This window comes from Festucalex cinctus, chromosome 15 (genome assembly GCF_051991245.1).
Source record: "Festucalex cinctus isolate MCC-2025b chromosome 15, RoL_Fcin_1.0, whole genome shotgun sequence".
Lineage (NCBI taxonomy): Eukaryota > Metazoa > Chordata > Actinopteri > Syngnathiformes > Syngnathidae > Festucalex > Festucalex cinctus.
In genome coordinates, this window is record NC_135425.1 from 19,436,131 (window position 1) to 19,456,603 (window position 20,473).

General features: G+C 38.7%; 1 protein-coding gene across 5 annotated transcripts in view; it reads right to left on the bottom strand.

Annotated features, from left to right (window-relative positions):
- Positions 1–20,473, bottom strand: part of LOC144001997 (myosin light chain 3) — a 69,866-nt gene that overhangs the window by 21,444 nt on the left and 27,949 nt on the right. Inside the window, exons 3-4 of one of the 5 annotated variants that reach the window (XM_077496759.1) lie at positions 19,874–19,973; positions 7,735–8,630 (exon numbers count right to left, since the gene is read on the bottom strand). The exons of 1 other annotated variant lie outside the window; for it this stretch is intronic. In XM_077496759.1, the coding sequence (XP_077352885.1) occupies positions 7,880–8,482 (603 nt within the window). In that variant the 5' untranslated portion in view covers positions 8,483–8,630; positions 19,874–19,973 and the 3' untranslated portion in view covers positions 7,735–7,879. Of the gene's footprint in view, positions 1–7,734; positions 8,631–10,005; positions 10,322–19,873; positions 19,974–20,473 lie in introns of those variants that run through there. 3 more of the 5 variants (XR_013278644.1, XM_077496760.1, XR_013278642.1) reach the window with 3 other exon arrangements.

Genomic DNA, 20,473 nt, shown 5'->3' on the forward strand with positions numbered 1-20,473 from the left:
AGAGATTGATTTTTCTTTCTTTCTTTTCTTTTTTTTATTTTTTTATTTTTTTTAATAGGATTGCAAAAATAAGTTAGCTTTATTGTGATACATCATCTTTATCAATGTGATTTGATGGCTTTTAAGTGTGCAAGCAAACATTAGTCGGTCCTGCCAAGTTTAATTTAATAAGCAAATTCTGTGTTGTTAAAATAAACAAAAAAAAAATAAAAATCACTAGTACTTTTTTTTTGTGTTCGCTTTTTGAGTGGAGTACATGACGCCGTTGAAAACAAGGCCTTCTGCTCTTTTGCTCTTGTTGACGACTTTTACAAGGAAACATTTCTGGAGCAATCGTTGCTTAAGAGTGGTGATAAACTACACTTTGGCAGGGGATGTTAATAAGTTTTATGGACATTTTTTTTTGCTAAATTTTGCTGAACCCATCATATATATATATATATATATATATATATATATATATATATATATATATATTAGTGTTGCTCCGATACCGTTTTTTGGCCCCCGATACCGATACCCAGCTTTGCAGTATTGGCCGATACCGATACTGGTTTATTTTTCCTCAACATGAAAAAAACTGTCCTGCTATTGGTTCAGAGCATTCAAGGGCCAATAGGATATCATAGATCGGCATGCAGTGAACATGTCACATATCAGTCGTGCACAAGCAAGACACAAGTTGCTGCATCCAAAATCCTATATTAGTGTTGGAGTTAATGGCATCGGCATGTTACTTGTGAGTAGTCACCGATACCGATACCACTGTTTTAATGCAGTATCGGAACAACACTAATTTTTTATATATATGTATTAAACCAAATCAGACTATGACAAACGGCTTTTATGTAAATACCACTGACAATGTGTACACTTGAGCAGCAAGGAGCAGATCAGGTCAAATATTGGATTCAAAGGTGTGCGAAAAGTGAGCTCAGGCACTTCTCATTATGACCCTTGGAGGTGCATTTAATCTAGTTTCTGTACCTACAAGGTGAACAAGTATCGATCCTCAGACACGATGTGTGTGTTGAATGGGCAGTAATGAAAGTAGCAGTGAGGGCTGAAGCTTGTGTATTGTATCAAGGATTTGTCCATAGGCCTCTATAAAGTGCTTTGTTTGGTACAAAAGGCTAATTAAAGAGCCCCAAACCTTGTTTTATTGCTGCTGCCAAGGTCATTTTTTACGTGTTACATCTCTACATAGACCCTCTCCAAAAAAAAAAAAAGCAATAAACTTTGATGCAAATCAGGATTCTTTTAACAATGAGAAGCACTTTTTTTTACACGAGCAATGTCAGGATATGGTAAGATTATATACATTTTGCTTGCTTGCCCTTCATACCAAGCCTTTTGTTTGTTGTGAAGTTGGCCCCCCCCACACAAAATTTGTGGAAAATTTTACGCCGTAAAAAGTTTCATTTGTGCTGCTAGTGTTTTTCAGTTTTTAGCATTTTTTTTTTTTTAGGTCATCCAGAGTTCACCCCACCTTCTTTTTCAGTTATTAGCAATTTTTTTTTCTTTTTTCTTTTATTTTATTATTATTATTATTTTTTAGGTCATCCAGAGTTCACCCCCCCTTTCCATCTACTGAGAAACAAAATTCGTATGATGTTGCGTTTGTGCTAGTTTCATGCACATATACGGCATGTATATATATATATATATATATATATATATATATATATATATATATATTTTTTTTTTTTTTTTACTTACTTTAACCACTTCTAGACTCAACATATAAAAGGTGTTGGGGTAGTTTTGTTAAAACTAACTAACTGACTAACTAACTAACTAACTAACTTTTTCCCCCCTCCCTAATACAATGCCGAGGTATCGGATCAGGACTCGGAATCGGCCAATCTTCAAAATGAGATGACTCGGAATCGGGTCCAAAAAAAGTGTGATCGGGATATCCCTAATTCTTACACAGATATTAGCATAACGGTTTATATTTGGCATTTAAACTGATCTAATTACCAGACAATTATATGAATTAATGATAGGCCTATCAGTTAGTAACATCAACATCACAACGTTATGTATTATGATCACGCTAACTGATGTAGCTATGCTGAACTGAGGGGAAGAGCTTCAATTTGGTCAAATCATAGCTTTGGCTAATAGATGCTAATCTTGTAGCATCCGCAGGCAATTACAAACCTTGCTGTGTTGGTGCAAATTACTGGCGAGTTTCACAATTCGCGTTTGAGCTCAGTCGACATGAGCTACAGTGCGTTCACTAAATATGCTAACTTTATTAACGTACATCTTTACAACAAACTACCGGTGTACTTTTCCGTTTACATACTGTTAGCTAGCTAGGTTGAAATCAGTTTCATTTCAGTTTTTGCAAACTCCGGCTAATAACGCCATACCAGATGTCACAATATTGCAATTTCTGTTCTTATTCTGATGCACACTTCCATAAATTCTGTAAATCCACACATAGCAAGTTTACTTTTTTGTACTCGAGTTCCTATGCCATCTTTCATTTCCTGCTGGCATCGCATTTATGAACTGCATCAGAGGACATGGAAAATTTGCAACAGATCATTATAAAATATTCAATTGATGTGCTTAACACCTTGATGTAGCACGTTGCCGCCTCAGAGGAATACCAGATGTTGGACTAATCCAGCTAATTGTTACGAGCTACGAAGCATCAGTGGGAAATAGGATGCTAAATTTGTGGCTAAAGTTGGAGAAATGGTGCATTGGATGCCTTTAGATTGAAATTATTTTTAGCCCAGCATCAGCCAGATGTCTTAACTGATGATGTCATCAATCAACAGTGTGACTTTGCGGCATGAAGAAACAGGGGTGCCATTTTAGGAAAATAATGTGTTGATTACTTGTTCTCCTTCGGGATGGCATTTTTTTTTTTTTTTTTTTTTTTTTTTTTACCATCAAAGGTTTTATGTTCTTTCCGGGTCATAGTTTTGGTATTTTCAGTAAAAGGCAACTTTTTTTTTTTTTTTTAAATTAGCAATCCACTACCAGAAATGGCTCACTTTGTCTTTCAGAAAAGAACGCTTCAAACAGAAAGTGTAATGACCTTTGACTCATTGAAACATATTTGCTGCCCCTTAAGATTTTTTGTCCATACTATAATGAAATAAAATGTGTAAACAATACCGTTACTAAAAATCAGAGGTTGGCAATTTACAAAATTTTGCTGCTACGTCATTCGTCATTCATGCTTCCGTTATTTTTCAGGCCAAATCAAATCATAATTTTATTTTAACCACATTTCTGTGATCACTTCATCATCACTATTTTAGGACAAACACACAGTGGTGGGCAGGCGAATACGAATTTAGTTAGTGACGAATAAACTGGCGGGCGGAAACCCACTTCAGTCAGTTTCTCATTATTCATTTGTTAAAAATCAGAAATATGTTGCATAGAATATTTTCACTATGATGGCTTTACAATGACTTAGTAATTTCATCTCACAGCTACAGTATAGGGAGTGCCCTACAGAACAATTAGTAAACAACAATCCCTCTACTTTAAGATTTAAGACCACTCCATATATCATAATCACACTATTGTTCCCATTTTATCTAAAGTAGAAATAGCAGCTTAAATAATCATAAGTTGTTCTTAATTTACCAAGCTGTCATAAGTTTTAGAACTTTTGGAGGAATTGCCATAATCAAGTGTATAATTTAGATCCTAAAGATTAATCAGTAGTTTCAGAAAAGAAACTCTTGAAGGATCCAAACTAATTTTAGTTCCATCGCACAGAGGGTTGAAATATGTTAAATATTTATAACGCTTGTCAGGAAGGTGATGCAGCCGCTGTAATTTTCATAGCCGCTGTGCTGTGTATTGTTATACCAGCATTATGTCCGGCGTTCAATATGTTCTCTGTGCGCTTTTAGCGACCTCAAACACAACAGTGGCCACATTCTCACACATAAACATCGAGTGGCAGCATTTTCTCATTTGAAGAGGTAATTTGTGAGATTGCTACGCCAAGGGCAACGTGCATTGTTTCGGAGCCGAGCGGTTATTGCAGCAGCAGCAGCAGCAGCAGTGTTTGTTGGCTCTAATTTTTGGCAGCAAAATTACTCATTTGTCTTATGCCTTAAACTTTAATTTTCAAAGGTTTTTGTGTGTGTGTGTGTGCCAGAAATATCTCGGGAGGAAGATGAGGCACAAACTTTCAAGAGCTGTCACTTAATGAAACTTTCACCAAAAACTAAATATTTTTAAAATGATTTTTACAGTGGTGTCAAAGGATGCACCATTTAACCTTGTTTAGCTCAGCAGTCGCAAGTTATCAGGCGAGCGATGGCGGAGATAAATGACAAGCTTAATGATGAGACAAAGCCAACGTTTTAGGTGCGCCAAGGTCAAGATTAGCCAGCGTCATTCGCTGGCAGGCCGTCGTTTTTCACCGGCAAGCGAGCGAAATTGACCGCACTGCGTTTGAGGAAATAAGCAACCTCGTTTGACTCTTCAGACGACTGCCTGAGTTGGAATTAGAAGCTCTGTTATGTTTAAGGATAAATGTAAGGTTGAGTTGTCAGACTTTTGTGCATGGATAAATGGGACGAGAACGGAACTGTCACGGCACAATAATAAATTAATCGTCCAAAAAAAGCAAGGTTCACAGGAAACTCAGGGTATAAACTCTCTCTCTCTCTCTCTCTCTCTGGGACATTGCGAGTTTGTACAGGAATATAAGGGGGGTTCCGTCTATAACAGAAGACTGAAGTGGGTGATTAGAACTACTCGCTTCATAATGAATCTCTTTTGCCTCAATCAAACTTCAAAGAAAATGAAGGCAACCCGACTTAAATCATTGTAGATAGTGGCGACAAAAAGCCACCACAATTAAGCAATGTTATCTGGCGTTGAGAAATGCCACTAGCATTGCACTGTGCAGGCGAACAACAGTGGAAGTGATAAAGGTTAATTCCGAACGTTGTTCGATTTAACTCGCGTAAGTGGGTTGCCCCTCCTCCTATATCAACAATTTCTGAAGAGTCTGCTAGGAAAAAAATAGTGTTGGTATTAGGGTGACAATGCACTTGCAGATTATAGTTTGATGTTTATTAGCTACATTATATATATATATATATATATATATATATATATATATATATATATATATATATATATATATATATATATATATATATATTAGAGGTGTCAAACGATAATTTTTTTTAATCAGATTAATCACATGTTAAAATTTTGATTAATCGCGATTAATCGCTTATTTAAAAAGTCTTTTTTTTTTTATCAACATTTTTTGCCCGCCAAATTTAAAATGCACCTCTTATGTGTTAATTTTTTCGGCATTTAATGTTAAGAGGTCTCATCCTCTTTTTCTAATCAGTTACATTACTTGCATAATTTAAAGTGGAAAAAAATGACCCATATAGTTTGACATGAACAAATATTCTGAATGTCACATGCAAACATTTAGTAAATGCTTCACTTTAATGCATGTTATGTTTATTGTTCAAACACAACCTGTGCTACCTTTAACGTAGCCATCCGCTGTCAAGCTAAAGGATCATCTGCAGTCAAAATTAAGAGTGCGATTAATCTGCGTTTATACATTATTAATGCGATATTTTTTTGTGATTAATTAATTAGTTAACGCTTTAACTTTGACAGCACTAATTATATATATATATATATATATATATATATATATATATATATATATATATATATACACTCCAGACTCATGTTTTTTCTCATCAACCAATGCTGTATGAGGAATAATACAGTAAGATACAATATTACTTAAATAAGGTTTGCCTAACTGAAAACCTAAGGAAACTTAACCGACCACATCATTAACCAACTCTAACCTTAATCCTAACCAAGCCTATATTTTGACTGTTTGACTTAGCGTGTGTTTCCATGATGTGAAAGTGTTTCCATTTACGTCCTCTGTATTCTCCTGCGATGAGTGCAGCGCCCAACATGTGGCCATAAACAAGCCCAACTAAGCATCCAACAAGCCCGCCAGCAGCTCTGCGGGGCCGCGTTTAGGCACAGTGTTCATTTATTGCATTCCTCGGGGCACCACGGGTATCTGGACTCATCGGTGTAGGCCATCTATCTTGTCTTTGCTGAGATATTTCAGTCGTCACCAAAAGGATTTACAGGTTGAAATGGCAGGCAGGCCGCACCATTGATATATAAATAAACGTATACAAGTACTGTCAATTCTAACGGGATCTTCTGTTTCGAGATCCTTTTCCCATGTAAGGGTTAGTCGACGGTCTCAGTGGTTATCTAATGAAAAAACTAAAATTCAAAAAACAATATTGTTACCAAAATAAAATAAAAAGGAAAATGCTTTTAAAAAAACTGACTGAAACTACATTTTATGTTTTCAAAACTAACTAAAACTAACTCTAATTATAGCAAACATGTCCTTCGATTTAGTCTTTGGTAATTAATTGAATACATGAGCCTTTGGGGATTATTTTAAATGTGATTTGAAGTCGATTTATCTTGATATTAACCGGAATAAGGACATTTGAACGTGTGTCACACAGAAGTGATGTCACCTAGCAGCAGCCAATAGAAAAGCACCAAAAGATGATGTCGCTCCCATGGTGTTTTTTCAACATTGCGCACAAGTAATACACACAAAAAAAAAAAAAAAAAAAACAACAACCTAATACTAATACTGAAACTAACAAACTAAACTAAAACTAAGCATTTTTAAAGAACTAAACTAATAAAAACTAACAGAACCACCCTGAAAACTAATAAAAACTAACTAAAATGAAAAATTCCAAAACTATAATAACCCTACTGCCATATTACAAATAAATTGGTTTATATACTGTAACATTATTCTAAATATCCAAAATCACAAATAAATTATTTGTACAATTTTTTGGACTAAACACAATTTCTCTTCATAACATTATGTGGCCCTTGCGTCCTTCTGATTTTCTGGATGTGGCCCTCAAATGCAAAAGTTTGGACACCCCTGGCTTACTTCTTAGCAAATTCATTCATTTTTGGAGCGTAGATGTTGAGCAACATGCTTATCATGATCACAGTTTTTATTTTTATTTTACTGGAGGGTGAATCATCTGAAACGTAGCAATTAGCACTTACTAACTATCCAATCCAATCACACATCCGAGTGTTGACATTCAATTTAAGTTGTACTTAATTTCCGGCTTCACATTAAATAAAACGTTTTAATCATGGGTACAAAGCCAAGGAATTAAATTTATTTAGGAAAGAAATGTATATCGTAAAAATGTTTATGCTAGCATGGTGCTAATGGAAGCCGCTAACTACTTGTCATCTATCCCTCACTGGGGCAATGTGGCTATGTTGTCAAGGTTTACTCTTAACAAGCCACCAAACCATTAACAACAACTATGAGGTCCTTGCAGCACCTGTTTCGTATTCTTCAGCTTTGAGTATGTGCAATGTGTGTGTATGCGTGAATGTGTGTCTGGGTTTGTGTGCCTATGTGTCATGATCCACAGCAGCTGTCCCTCCAGCACAATAACAAGAGGGCTCTTTGTGTAAATTGGAATGCAATCAAATCTGGAAGCCAAAGCCTATTACTTTTTTTTTTCTTCCATTTTTCACTTCCGACAATACTTGCTCCAAATCACGTTAACCAATTTGATTAGCATAAATAATTTTCTCTTTGAATTTAAATGTTGTTTGTTCTTAAAATGACATTCAGGGGAGGACGTTTGTGATAAAATTCCCTTTATTAAACGGATGTCCAGTGTAGCTCATTGGCATTTCATTACACATTTCCCAAAAGGAAGACAGTGCAGGTCTCGTGGCTGGTAAGCACAAATGTTAAAATACCGGTCCATGGTGGCGGGAACTGGTAGAAGTCTCTCCGATTCAACGTTCATCCGGAGAGAATATGCTTCACGAAGGAGGTGTAGTTGATGCATCCGTTGGCGTCCTCCTGTCCGGCCATGAGTCTGTCCACTTCGTCTTCCGTCATCCTCTCCCCGAGCGTCGCCAGGACGTGGCGCAGCTCGGCGCCCATGATGTTGCCGTTGCCCTCCTTGTCGAACACCCGGAGGCCCTCCACGAAGTCTTCGAAGTTGCCTTGGTCTTTGGCACGGGAAATGTGCTGCAGCATAGGCAGGAAGGTTTCAAAGTCCACCAACTTGCAGCTCATCTCCTCCGGCCGAGGCTTCCCGAGCACCTTCAGCACGTCGGCGTTGGTCGGGTTCTGGCCGAGCGCTCGCATCACGTCCCCGCACTGGGCGTACGTGATCTTCATCTCGCCCTTCGGCGTTCGGTCGAACAAGGTGAACGTCTCCTTGAATTCCTCGATTTGATCGGCGGTGAACTCTAGGGTGATGCTCTTGGGATCGAAGTCGGGTTCCTTGGGTTTCTCCGGCAGCAGGTCGGGAGTCGGAGCCACCTTCGAGGCCGGGGAGCCCTTGGGGTCTGGCTTTTTCAGCTCAGGTTTTTTCGGCTCTATCTTCTTGGGTGCCATGTTTTACAGGGACTGAGAGGTGAACTGTGAAACACGAAGGTCTGAAAAGATTGGCGAGGGTCTACAGAGCACAGAGGCCCACACCACCTCGGCCCTCTTTTATATGCGTCTCGTCCAGGGGAGCCACAGCACAATTTTCACCGGTGCACTATAAAAGGAAGAAACCCTAAATAGATCCCTATAGCAAGTGATGTCAACATTAAGTATTGTTCTCAGCTGTTGTCATCTGGCCGGCGGTGCTATTTGCTGTCATTAGCCAGGGTCCAGTTGCATTAGGCCAAAAATGTTCTGTCTCTCTGATGGACAAAGGGATCAGAGTACGGATAATATATCAAGCCACCAGGGAGAGCGACTAAAATAGCTCTTCTCGGCAACTGTTAAAAGTCTGGGAATCAGGGCATTCTGCGGGAACGACGTTTTGTTTTTTCTTCTTCTTTGGTTGAACTTCTGTGGCTTGCTAGCATCCTGTTTCAATTAAGCTTCAAACTTAGTGTGATTTTGTAGTGCACCATAATCAACTGTTAAGTGGTTTGATGGTGATTTTTAAAATGAATATTAAATGCACTAGGGGTGTGAATTGCCTAGTACCTGACGATTCGATCCGTATCACGATTCATAGGTCACGATTCGATTCGATACCGATTAATCCCGATATGAATTTACAAGTCGATTGTTGCGTTTTTTTTTTTACTCAAATTTAGAAAATACCATTCAGTAAACTTGTACATGTACACTGTAAGATTTGTATGAAAATGTATTATTTATTGATCTGAAACTTCAGTCTTATAACTGTAAGCTACTGTATTTAACAAACAGGTTGTAACATTTTTCATGTTTGAACAGCGTTGAAATAAAATATTAAGGCTTAATGTTCCATTAATATAACATTCTTCCATGCTAAAGGTGTGAAATTTCGACGTTTTGTTGAATATTTTTCCATCAAAAATGGATGTTAAAAAATCGATTCGGCTGCCTATTGAATCGATTCGAGAATTGCGTGCTGTAGTATCGCGATATATTGCAGAATAGATTTTTTTTTAACATGAAACATAAAAACAAACATAAAATGCACTGTTCCTATAATGTTGACATTAATCATTATTCCAAATAATTATTGAAAAAAAAAGAACAATCTGCGTGTTTTCATTTCATTATATTTGCTTCTCCTAAATTTAATACAGTTGTAATTATAAGATAATGTTTTTTTTTTTTTTTGTGTTTTTTTTGTGGGATCCGGGTTCATTTCCCCCGCTAAAAAAAAAAAAAACGATGTGAAAAATCATTTTTTTGCATTCAAGGAAAATGGGCGGCATCTTTTGGGGGTGCAAATTTTAATTATTCAAGTGGTCGACACATCTACCGCCAGCTCACTGAAGCATGACGTCTATTTTTAAGTGGTGGTCCCGAGTTCTCCAGTCCACAAAACACACCATTACAATTACAATAAACATCCTGCTGAATAAAAATGATAAACGCCGCTTTATCCCGAGATCTCCAACCGTGAATAAAACTTTTCTTCGTGGTTCGGCATCATTCTGCTCATTTATTTGATCATTTTTACACCTGCAAAACAGATCATCCCAGTATAGTGGCGACATGAGATGCCACTTACTGAAGCACTGGAAGCAAGTAGTCCACTAAATAGAATTTCTGTCACACAAGCACAGCTCATCCAGTTATGTGTCCACATCGACGGATGAGCACAGTCGCCGACCCTGCAGGAGGAAACCCAAGATCTGTCCTAGAATGGCCTGTGTATGCTCCTGCTCAAACAGTTGCCCGGCAACAGCCTCAGTCTCATCACGTATGCTCAACCTGATGCGGTGATTTGTGGCGGACCTGCAAATGCGACATTTACGGTCAACAGGCAGCACGGGGCTCTGACTTCTTTCTTTTTAGCGACAAGCATATTCCAGGGATGAATTGTGGCGAATTACAATTCGATAGCCTTGCAGAAATATCAGAATGCGGATGATTTGAACAGTGAACGTTAATTAAATGAGGATGCCTGAGGCTGTTCGATTCCTCTCTGGCATCATTGAGTGCAGGTCAACAAACAGGATAGAAGAAGAAGTTTTACAACTAATGCGGAACTTTTGGATGTGTTTGGGTTGTGGGAACTATTGTACATATAAGATAGAAATTTGCAATTCTGGAGAAATTGCGTGTGAGGATTAAAGGCTGAAGGGAAAAACATTTAAGAATAATGGAATTATTTGGAGTAATGTGGTTGTGATATTGATATTGACAATATATGTGGAAACTGGAGGTGAATATGTAGATATTTTTGAATTTGTGGCTTTTTAACATTTTGTGATTTTTTTAATGGAATAATAAATTAAATTGAATTGAATGATGTGAACATGTTGAAGTTGGAATGGCTTGAATTGGTCAGGTAATGTTGAGGAATGGGTGAATAATGGTGAATATGTACTAATATGGCATTTTGGGGGGTATAAAATTTAGAAATGTGCAAAGTTTTGGTTGAGAATCATTCCCAAGGTAAATTGAATGAGGTGAATAATTTAAATTCTAAATGTTTAATGTTGAATGTGCCATTGAGAATGAATGATCGACAACGGCAATGGGAAATTTGGCCTCATTTGGGAATGCATGGGAAATATTTGGGTAAAAAATGAAGAATTTGGGGAAAACCGTGAATATTAATAAATAAAAATAATTGGCATTATTTTTTGGAATGCGTTGAAATTGGAATAAAGTGAATTGGATGAATTAAGTGGAAGGAGATGCACGTCAAAAAGGTGGCCAAACTGTGTGAATTTTTAAAAGCGATTCACATAAAGTTACTAGTTACCTGTCACGTAACCCAAGTCTCATAATATTAAAGTACTGTAATGGAACTTTAATATTTTTAGTTACTTCTGTATTACTCCGCTAATAGATATGTTCGAATATTCTAACAAACAAAAAAAACTCAATACAATGTATATTTTTACATATTTGTCTGGTTGTTTCTGTCTTATGGATGTTTAATAAGCATGGCTTTCAGAATGCCAGAGGAAGTCTGAGCACCTGCAATGCAAATCCAAAGCACAGCAACTGCTAGGCATACATGCCGTGCAGAGAGAGAGAGAGACAGACAGACAGACAGACAGATAAAACGGCAAAGTGACGCTTTAAAGAGTTTCATCAACCTTCAATGGAGGCTCTGCAGGATCGTTTAGTATCAGGTGCTACAAATAGCACGACGATATGTTGATGCCTTTCTTCCGGACTCAATGGTCAACAAAATGAGGAGTAAGTGCATTTTGGTTTGCTCAACTTAGTTTTTGTGTTATGGCACAAAGCTCAAAGTTGGTCAAGTCAAAAATGTTATGCCAATCATTAAATCTTGTTTGCTCATCGGGACTTATTTTTTCTTACCAGTTCTGTGTTCGTGCAAAGTGTATTTTCATGCAGTGGATTAAACAAACAGTCGAGAGCAGATGCAAAAGTTTCGAGTCTGCATTTTTTCGGGTAGAAAAAGGGCCTCCGAAGACATGTTTGGTCCACTTTCTCGGGGATTAAGTGTCTGAATTAAACATACTGGCATTCCAGCTGAGAAAATCACCTGGTAAGCTCCAAGGAAAACATCTTCTAAGCCTGTGTGCTGCTGGGATAAACAGGTAAAAGCCATTCGGAGACACGCGCCAAAACAGCATCACAGACGCATCAGAAATAGACCGGTCCGGCTGAACAGGAGAGGATTGGACCACCAAGCCAAGTACTCCAAAGAGAATCGAGGAGTATGAATAGCCTGGAAACTTCCCTAATCTCCCTGTCAGAATTCCAAGTCAAGCTTGGGAGAAATGGGCATAGTGCTCATTCCTAGCCTGGGAGATGAGGCCATTGTGCTGTGTGAACTCCCAGCTATTGTCTGACTCACAACAGGCATGACTACCTCAAAGAAGTGATGCCAAACGAGAATAGACAAAAAGTTGATGCCGCGCAAAGGGATCATAAAATTCCTTTTGGCAAGCAGTCACTTTGTGTACTTGCTCTTTGTATCCATAACAACTGAATAAAATAAGATGGAATCATTGTAAAACAAGAACATTGATGCCTTTTGTTTGGGGAAATCATTTTTTCTGACGACATATTCTTATGGGAGGAGTCTCTTTTGTAGTGTGGTTATATTTAGTGTTGTTCCGATACCGTTTTTTTGGCTCGCGATACAGATACCGATACCCAGGTTTGCAGTATCGGCCGATACCGATACTTAAGTTTTTTTTTTCCTTAACATGAAAAAGCTGTCCTGCTATTGGTTCAGAGCATTCAAGGGCCAATAGGATATCTTAGATCGGCATACAGTGAACATGTCACATACCAGTGAATGTCGTGCACCAGCAAGACACAAGATGCTGCATCCAAAATCCTATATTAGCGTTAGAATTAATGGTATCGGCATGTTACTTGTGAGTAGTCACCGATACCACTGTTTTAATGCAGTATCGGCACCTCTGCCGATACCAGTATCGGTATCGGAACAACACTAGTTATATTTATATTTTCCTAATTATTGTGACAAATCATCAACATCATGATCACTGTCTTCACATAAATGAAAACTGCATCATTAATTATTAGTAAAAACATAGAAAGATAATTTGAGCAAATTTCAGAATTGTGTATCAAACTGGAAGGCATCCCTTTGCATTAATCAGTACCGAAGAAATACCTCTCAGTTTCAAAAAGGTTAGTGACCCCTGACATACACTAAACCACGTGTTAAATTCAAGGCTCGGGGACCAAATTTGGCCCATCGTATCAGTTTTTGTGGCCCGCAAAAGCAATCCTGTTTTGCATATCTACATTGTTTCTTGCTAAAGCATCAAAATTGCAAACCGTCTTCACTTTTAATAATGTTCATATATTGCTAAGCATTTTTATCTACAATCACTCACAGCACAGCTTTTTCCTTTCTTTCTTTTTCTTTTCTCTTCTTTTTTTTTTTTTTTTTTTAAATCAAGGTCACGTCTATTTTTGTTGCTGTCTAAATGAAATACACAAAGGGACTTTGTCTTTAGGGAAAACTAAAGATCGTCATATAATTGTTTAATCCAAACAGGATTTTACAAGTGGCAGTGTGGCTGAGGTTTCAGATATCTAGAGTGGGCGTCTAGAAAATGGACAGTTGCTAATTTGACATCCCAGGTCCACCACAACTGGGTATGAACGTTGATTACCTGCGATTAAGGGATACTTTTGTAAAGTTACAAATCTAAATGAATCATCTAAAAAAATATTTTTTTTAATTAATTTCTTATTACTTGTCTTCTGTTGAGCGTGAAGTGCATTTTCCTATTTGTGGGTTTTCTATTTGTAGCAGTTGGGAAGATGACAGCGGACTGAGAAGCAGCTCAGGGCAAAGAGTAAAAAGAGCAGAAAACATGGGTGTCTGCTGTAATTAAGCAAGTGAAGTATTGGAACAGACATTGCCTTCGCCAGCTGTAATTCCTCAAACATGGTCTTGATTAAACTGTTTACACACTTGTAAAGCGTGCAAACCGTTTCCTGGAAGAGTCATTTCAACAATTCAATAGCATTACTGCTCTATTAGCCCATTTCTTTTTTGGTTAATTTAAACATTTATCCTTATAGTCTATTTTTCTCACATTCTTTTTTAAATATGACTTGTTAATTAAAGCTAACCCTTCTTTTGGAAGCGTCTTTGAAAAACCAAAGAACAAGTAAAATTGACACTGTGAAGTTAAGTCTTGTGTGATGTCAGGCAATTTTAATGGCAACTTTTTGTACAACTTGTCAAAGTACCGTATTTTCCGCACTATACAGTGCACCTAAAAGCCTTCAATTTTTTCAAAAGCTGACCCTGCGCCTTATAATCCAGTGCGCCTTATATATGGATCGACATTGAGCCGCCACAGGTCTCGCTGTCAAGACGCTATCGGTGACCCTGCACGATCGGTGACGCGCATGCGCAGAAGATCCCGCCATCTTGGATCGCTAGCTAATACTAATACTTTACCTCAGAGAAAATAATAAAACTGCTGTTTATTCATTTTGGGAGTGAATGGAGTTGTCAGAAAGCTGCTTTGTAATCTATTAATAAAGTTTGACTGACCTATCTGACTGTTTTGTTGACATTCCCTTTAGCGCAGCACCATCTAATGGATGCATAACGTAACCTCAGCCTCTACTGTCGCGCCTTATATATGGAAAAAGTTTTAAAATATGTCATTCATTGATGGTGCGCCTTATAGTGCGGAAAATACGGTATATTCCACATTTTATCACTTGATTATTTCCATTACCATTTTTTTTTAAGGTCTCAGGAGAAAGTCATGGAAGCTTTGATTGACGTTAGGTCATTTAACGTCTCACTGTAAAAAACAAAAACAAAATTGAATGTTGGTAGCTGACCTTTTAGGTCTTTTCAATTTGTGACAAGGCGGGGTCAAGTAGGACTCAGACGCAGGCGTAAGGTAGGCCACCAAGGCAGCAGGTTTATTTCCGGCCAACAGTGGTCTCCTCTCAAACCGAGAGGAGAACAGGGAGGGGAAAAAGTGGAGAACAAAAAGCGCTCCACTAGGGAGGAAAAAACAGGCAAAAGGTACTGGGGACAACAGAAAGCGCTCCGCTAGGGAGGAAAAAGGGCACAAGGCAAAAGGGGTAACTAAAGGCGCTCCAAAAGGGAGGAAAAGGCACAAAAACAAGGCAACAACGCTAGGCAACATGAACGAGGACATAAGGACTGTGGACGCTTCCATGCACTGACGGTGACACTTCGGCACTGAGGGGAGAATGCAGGTGGCTTTTATTGTGAGTCTTGATTGGTGGCAGGTGGTGGTAATCATGGGCAGGGACCGGTAATTAGGGAGCGGCAGGAAGGGCAAGTGACCTGGGGTGAGAGGAGAGTTAGGATTTTCAAAACAAGACAGGAAACATGGACACAAAATAAAAGCATGGGCAGTCACGCCGGTGGCGGCGTGACAATTTGACTTACATGAGCTTTGGGCTCCTATTTTAGCAGGTTACCTAAAGTCGGACTCGGTCCAGATCCATCAGTGAAATACAACCGCTGTCTCTGTAGCTAACCCGCGTCGGCTCGGACCAGACCGTTGGGCCGCCTGCAGCCATTCCCGGTGTTATCTGCCGGATTAAAGTCTGGCCCTCTGTACGCCTCGTCACACAGATAAAAACAAACACAGCACAAAGATCTCCACAAAATATACACTCATTCAGCCATGCATGCAGTGCGAGGCAGCCACTCGCTGAGTCCAAAGGGAATGGCACACATCAGTTGGAGATTTAGTGGTGGGATTTGAATGCCCCACCCCACCAGCATTCAAATACTGGATACCTCAGAATAGCACAGAATGCAGACAGCTATACACAGTGCAAATAAAAACTGACTACTTCTAACGGTTCCACCGGATTGTCAGCAAAGTATTTTCACGCTGTGCTACCCCCAGTGGTGAACAAGCTCCAATTTACACCTCTATACCCTATTTGAAATCACACTGAGGAAGTATATGTATTACAAAGCGCCTATTTTTGTCCTTTTTTTTTTTTTTTTTTAGTTGATTGTTAACGTTTCCTCAAGAATGCTTATGTGGACATTTGCAGGGTTTGACAAAAAAAAAAAAAAAAAAGCAATGAGAAAGTGATTGTTTGGTTTGAGATTGTGGCAGAGGGAAGTAAAATATCCTTCCATTTATTTTGAGCAATTGTCCTCAAAAAGGGTCATGGGTGAGCTGGAGCCTATCCCAACTAAATTTGGGCAAGAGGCGGGGTAAACCTGTGGCAATTTAGAGTCTTCCATTCGACCTAATTTGCATGTTCTTAGAATGTGGAAGGGAAGCCGGATTACCGGAATGCCAGAGAAAACCCACATGTGCACGGGAGAACATGCAAATCCTCACAGGAAGGAACATAGTAGATTTGAAGGAACATCTGCTTGTTTGGCCATTCCCTTGTTCATTGGGAATCATGTAAGACTATGAGAGGTTTTATTTTGTTATATGTGTGCTATAATAAAAAGAGAATGAGTTTTGGTACACAAACAAGGCATTAACACCTAACAACAATGTAGCATCTTCAATCTAGCTGTTGTGCTAACCACTTGTGCACAGTGCTGCCAGCAAACAAGCAAAATAGAATTTTACTTAATAATGAATAGCAATTCAACTGAAGTGAGGTAACCTCAAAACGACAATGAAAGTCGTAACTGTTTTTTTTTTTTTTTTAAAAGCACACATAAATATCTCCGCCCACAATAGTGAGTCTCCTCCCCTCAACCAGATGTCTGTCGTAGTTCCGGGACTGACCTGTGAGAGGCAACATAGCACTACTGCGCATCCCGATTACCAGAAAGTACTCCAAAGAAGAAAAGAGTAGTAATGGAAGAAGAAATAACATCAGCATTCCATTTGGCCTTCATTGCAGCATTTCTTCATTGTATCTTTTTCCGCAATACAAGCGTAGCGGCTTAGCCATCAGTTTTGCTAACCATGCGACCTCCCGGGTAAACAGAAGGGGTAGATATTGATCTTAAAATAAGGTCAAACGCTCTCACGCAGCCACTCTTCAATTACAATGTCCAAGGACTCCCAAGCTCGTTCGAGATCGACAGATCTGAGAAGACTAGATTGAGATGGAAAAAATGATTATCAAGACGACGGGTGCCGAAAGTCCTGGCCAGACTCGATAAATATTGAAAGTGTTTTTTTGTGTGTGTGCGTGTATGGTTGACTATATAACTGTGACATGCAATAAAGTCACAAGTTTATGATAAACATTTCCAATCACCAACCGATTACCGGTACATGGTATATCAGTGACAAACAGGGTGTGGAAAAGGAAGTGAGATAATATTTAGACAACTCTGTATTCGACACAAACAAGCAAAGTAGCCAATTAATATACCGCTAAATAGATATGATACAATTTAGCGCGCTAAACAAGCAAGACAAAAGAGGTGAAATCCCTAAATAAATGGATCCAATTACTTTTTGACATTTTTTTTTTTAACTCATTCACTGCCAGCCCAGTAAAAATTGATCTTTGACGTGTATAGCCGTCAATGGCACTGAATGAGTTAATATATACACTGAACATTTTTCATTGAGTGTACAAAATAAAACTAATTTATTACATAATAATTAAATCCTGTAAAATAGACTGCCTACATTTTAGGTTTTACATGTGAAAATGTATGTGCCAAATACTCTGAAGCAGACAAGCAACATATTGCATGATTAAATTCAAACAAAGCATAATTCCAAAAGGTCAATGCTAGTTATACTAACAAATCTCAAGAGTTGTCCTGCATGGTCCACCAATATTTTTAGATCACAAAAGTTTGGTTTGCCAATGGCAGGATGCTTTATCAGAAATACTGATTAGGTATTACGGTTTATATGTTGTATCTGGTTAGTCGTAGGCTTTTGTGCTTTAATGCAAAACAATTGGTCCTTGTGATGGTAACATTTTCCTTTTCAAATGGAAGATAAGAACTATACTGTAACTATCATGCCAAACGTTATTGCACACAACTACTCACATGTTTATCGGATGTGTCATTGCAAACCCAAAGAATAATCACGACTGAGTGCAAGTCTATATGACCATACGTTTTAGTCCTATAATTGGCCACATGTTTTAGGTGACTGTGCATCTGACCTTGAAATTCTGGACAAATAAAACTGAATCTTAGAATCCAGGCATGAGACCACCTTGTACTCTTTTTTTCCATTACGAAACTGTCAGGATGTCACAGTGGGATTGTGGCGCCGTTAAAGAAGAGGCGAGTGTCGTATGAAAGGAAGTCTTTTCTGTGGAGCAACACAATAGGAGTCTCTGGACCTTGAAAATAGTACCCAATCTTCAAATTCATATGTGTGGTTGCTCTGCAACTGCCGAAAGTACTTTAGAGTACACAAACAAAGGTATGCAAGGTTAATGATTCAAAAAGATTGTCTGTTTTTGAGCAAACAAATCAAATCACAAAGTTAAAATATCAACATAAATGAATTAGTTGAGGACTAAACGGCTCTTTTTGCGATACCATGTAAATATATGCGCCTGAGTGCCTGGGAACAGGATAGGGAATGAGTTTAAAGTAATACGACTGGACATTTTGGGTAATTTTCTGTTTTCAATTCAATATTTAAAAAAATGAGTGTTGATGCTGAGAAAGGATACAGGATAGGATATTTGTATTCTGTTTCGCTCTATTCTAATTAGACAATTAACTGGGAGGAAATAAACTCTATTGTGGAAAAATAGAATCAAGTGGTAAATAATTTAGATCAAGCTAAGAGCAAATTTAAAAACAGGCAAAAACAAAACAGTAGGAAACATAATTCCAATACATATATATATATATATATATATATACATATACATATATATATATATATAAGTTCGTTGTACTTTCTGTATTTAAAGACTCTCTCTTTCCCAGCTCCCATGTCTTGTCTGCATTTGGGTCCTATATCCGCACTTCGCTTAACAGTCAGTCAAGGAGTTGGCCTTGTGAATCACCAGACCTCACCACCGAGCATGAGTCATGTGTGAAGACGGAAGTACCCTCGTGTCGTTCTTCTTTATTTTGCAGCAACCGGTGCAACGGTACAGTTGACCTCTACAACAAAGATTACCTTTGTAGCCCCCACACTCAGGTAGCGCTTGTGTATTTTTTTTTTTATAGGGAATGGTGGGAATTGAGGGGGTGGAGGGGGAGGTCATTATAGTCCGTCAGCCGTCAGAGTGTGGGTCTCCATCTTGCTGAGTGATTGAGCGATAAGGCAGTCACAAGCCATGCAGGCGAGTCGTACATCAAGCAAATACAAGCCACCTCCGCGAGCCCCGCTTCCCCAAGGTGATATTGACTCGGGCTTGATGAAGAAGGGGCGAGAGAGAAATGTCTGAACTCAGCATGCTAACGCCATACTTTAATTAATCGAAGCGTCGGAGGCTATAACTGCACTTTTGTGTGCTTCTGCTCACAAATAAAAAGGACTGGAGGCAATTCACAGACTATACGACATTGGATTTGTCAGATATTTTAAAATGCTTTGTGTGCTTGTTTACACCACACTAAATTAAGGCTCATCTACTGTTAGACGTGAATTTGTAAGGCCTGATTTAGTAAGATCCCAAATAGTGGTTGCTAATTGCCCGTTAACTCGCTAACAGATTGCACCTGCTGTTGTCAACCGTAAAAGTGCTGGAGACCGCTGTATTTAAAAAGGAGGTTTTGCACTTTAGCTAGTACTGGTGGTTTTCACCACGAAACATTTGGGAGAGCACCGCAAGCGCAAAATGGGCTCAACTAAAATGTATTTATAGAGCACTTTCAAAAACAGCCACAGCTGTAACAAAATGCCGTAAATGAATCCAACGTGAAAACATAAAACAATTAAATACCTATTTGCACTCAAGGTTTACCCTCGTGCGAAGAAGGCTAGTGAGCGGTGGGGCCGTAGTCCCTCAGCAAGCCAGTAAAAAGTGCAGACATCAACGGGTTCTAGAAAACACAAAATAAGTGACGGATAAATCCATGTCACGTCCTGGAAGCGTCCCGAGGGGAAGGTGGCTCCGTGTTTGAAGCACAGTAGCTCCTCTACAGTTGTAGAGGACGATAGACGATAATATTTATGCATAATGTTGCATAAAGGTACTCCTGGCACTGCTGTAAAACTTGTAGATGGGAAGAGGTGCAAGAATTAGGAGAGAGCTCTGAGCTGGGGTGTGGCCTTGTCACCACTAGTGGCAGCAACACTCAGTCGATAGTCTGGATTTTTTTTTTTTTTTTTCTACTTTCAAGCCAGTCTACTTTTTCCCCAACTGTCCTCCTGTCAAACCTGCTTTCACTGTGCAGTGACCTCCTGCCACTTGGTGCATTTTCTTTTGTTGGATGTGGTGCCGCCAAGGCCGCCGAACAATGTCGGCTTTCCTGCCTCCACCTCGCCAATAAAAACAACATGTTGGTCTGAGAAATTGTGTTTCTTCCTTTGCTTTCACTTG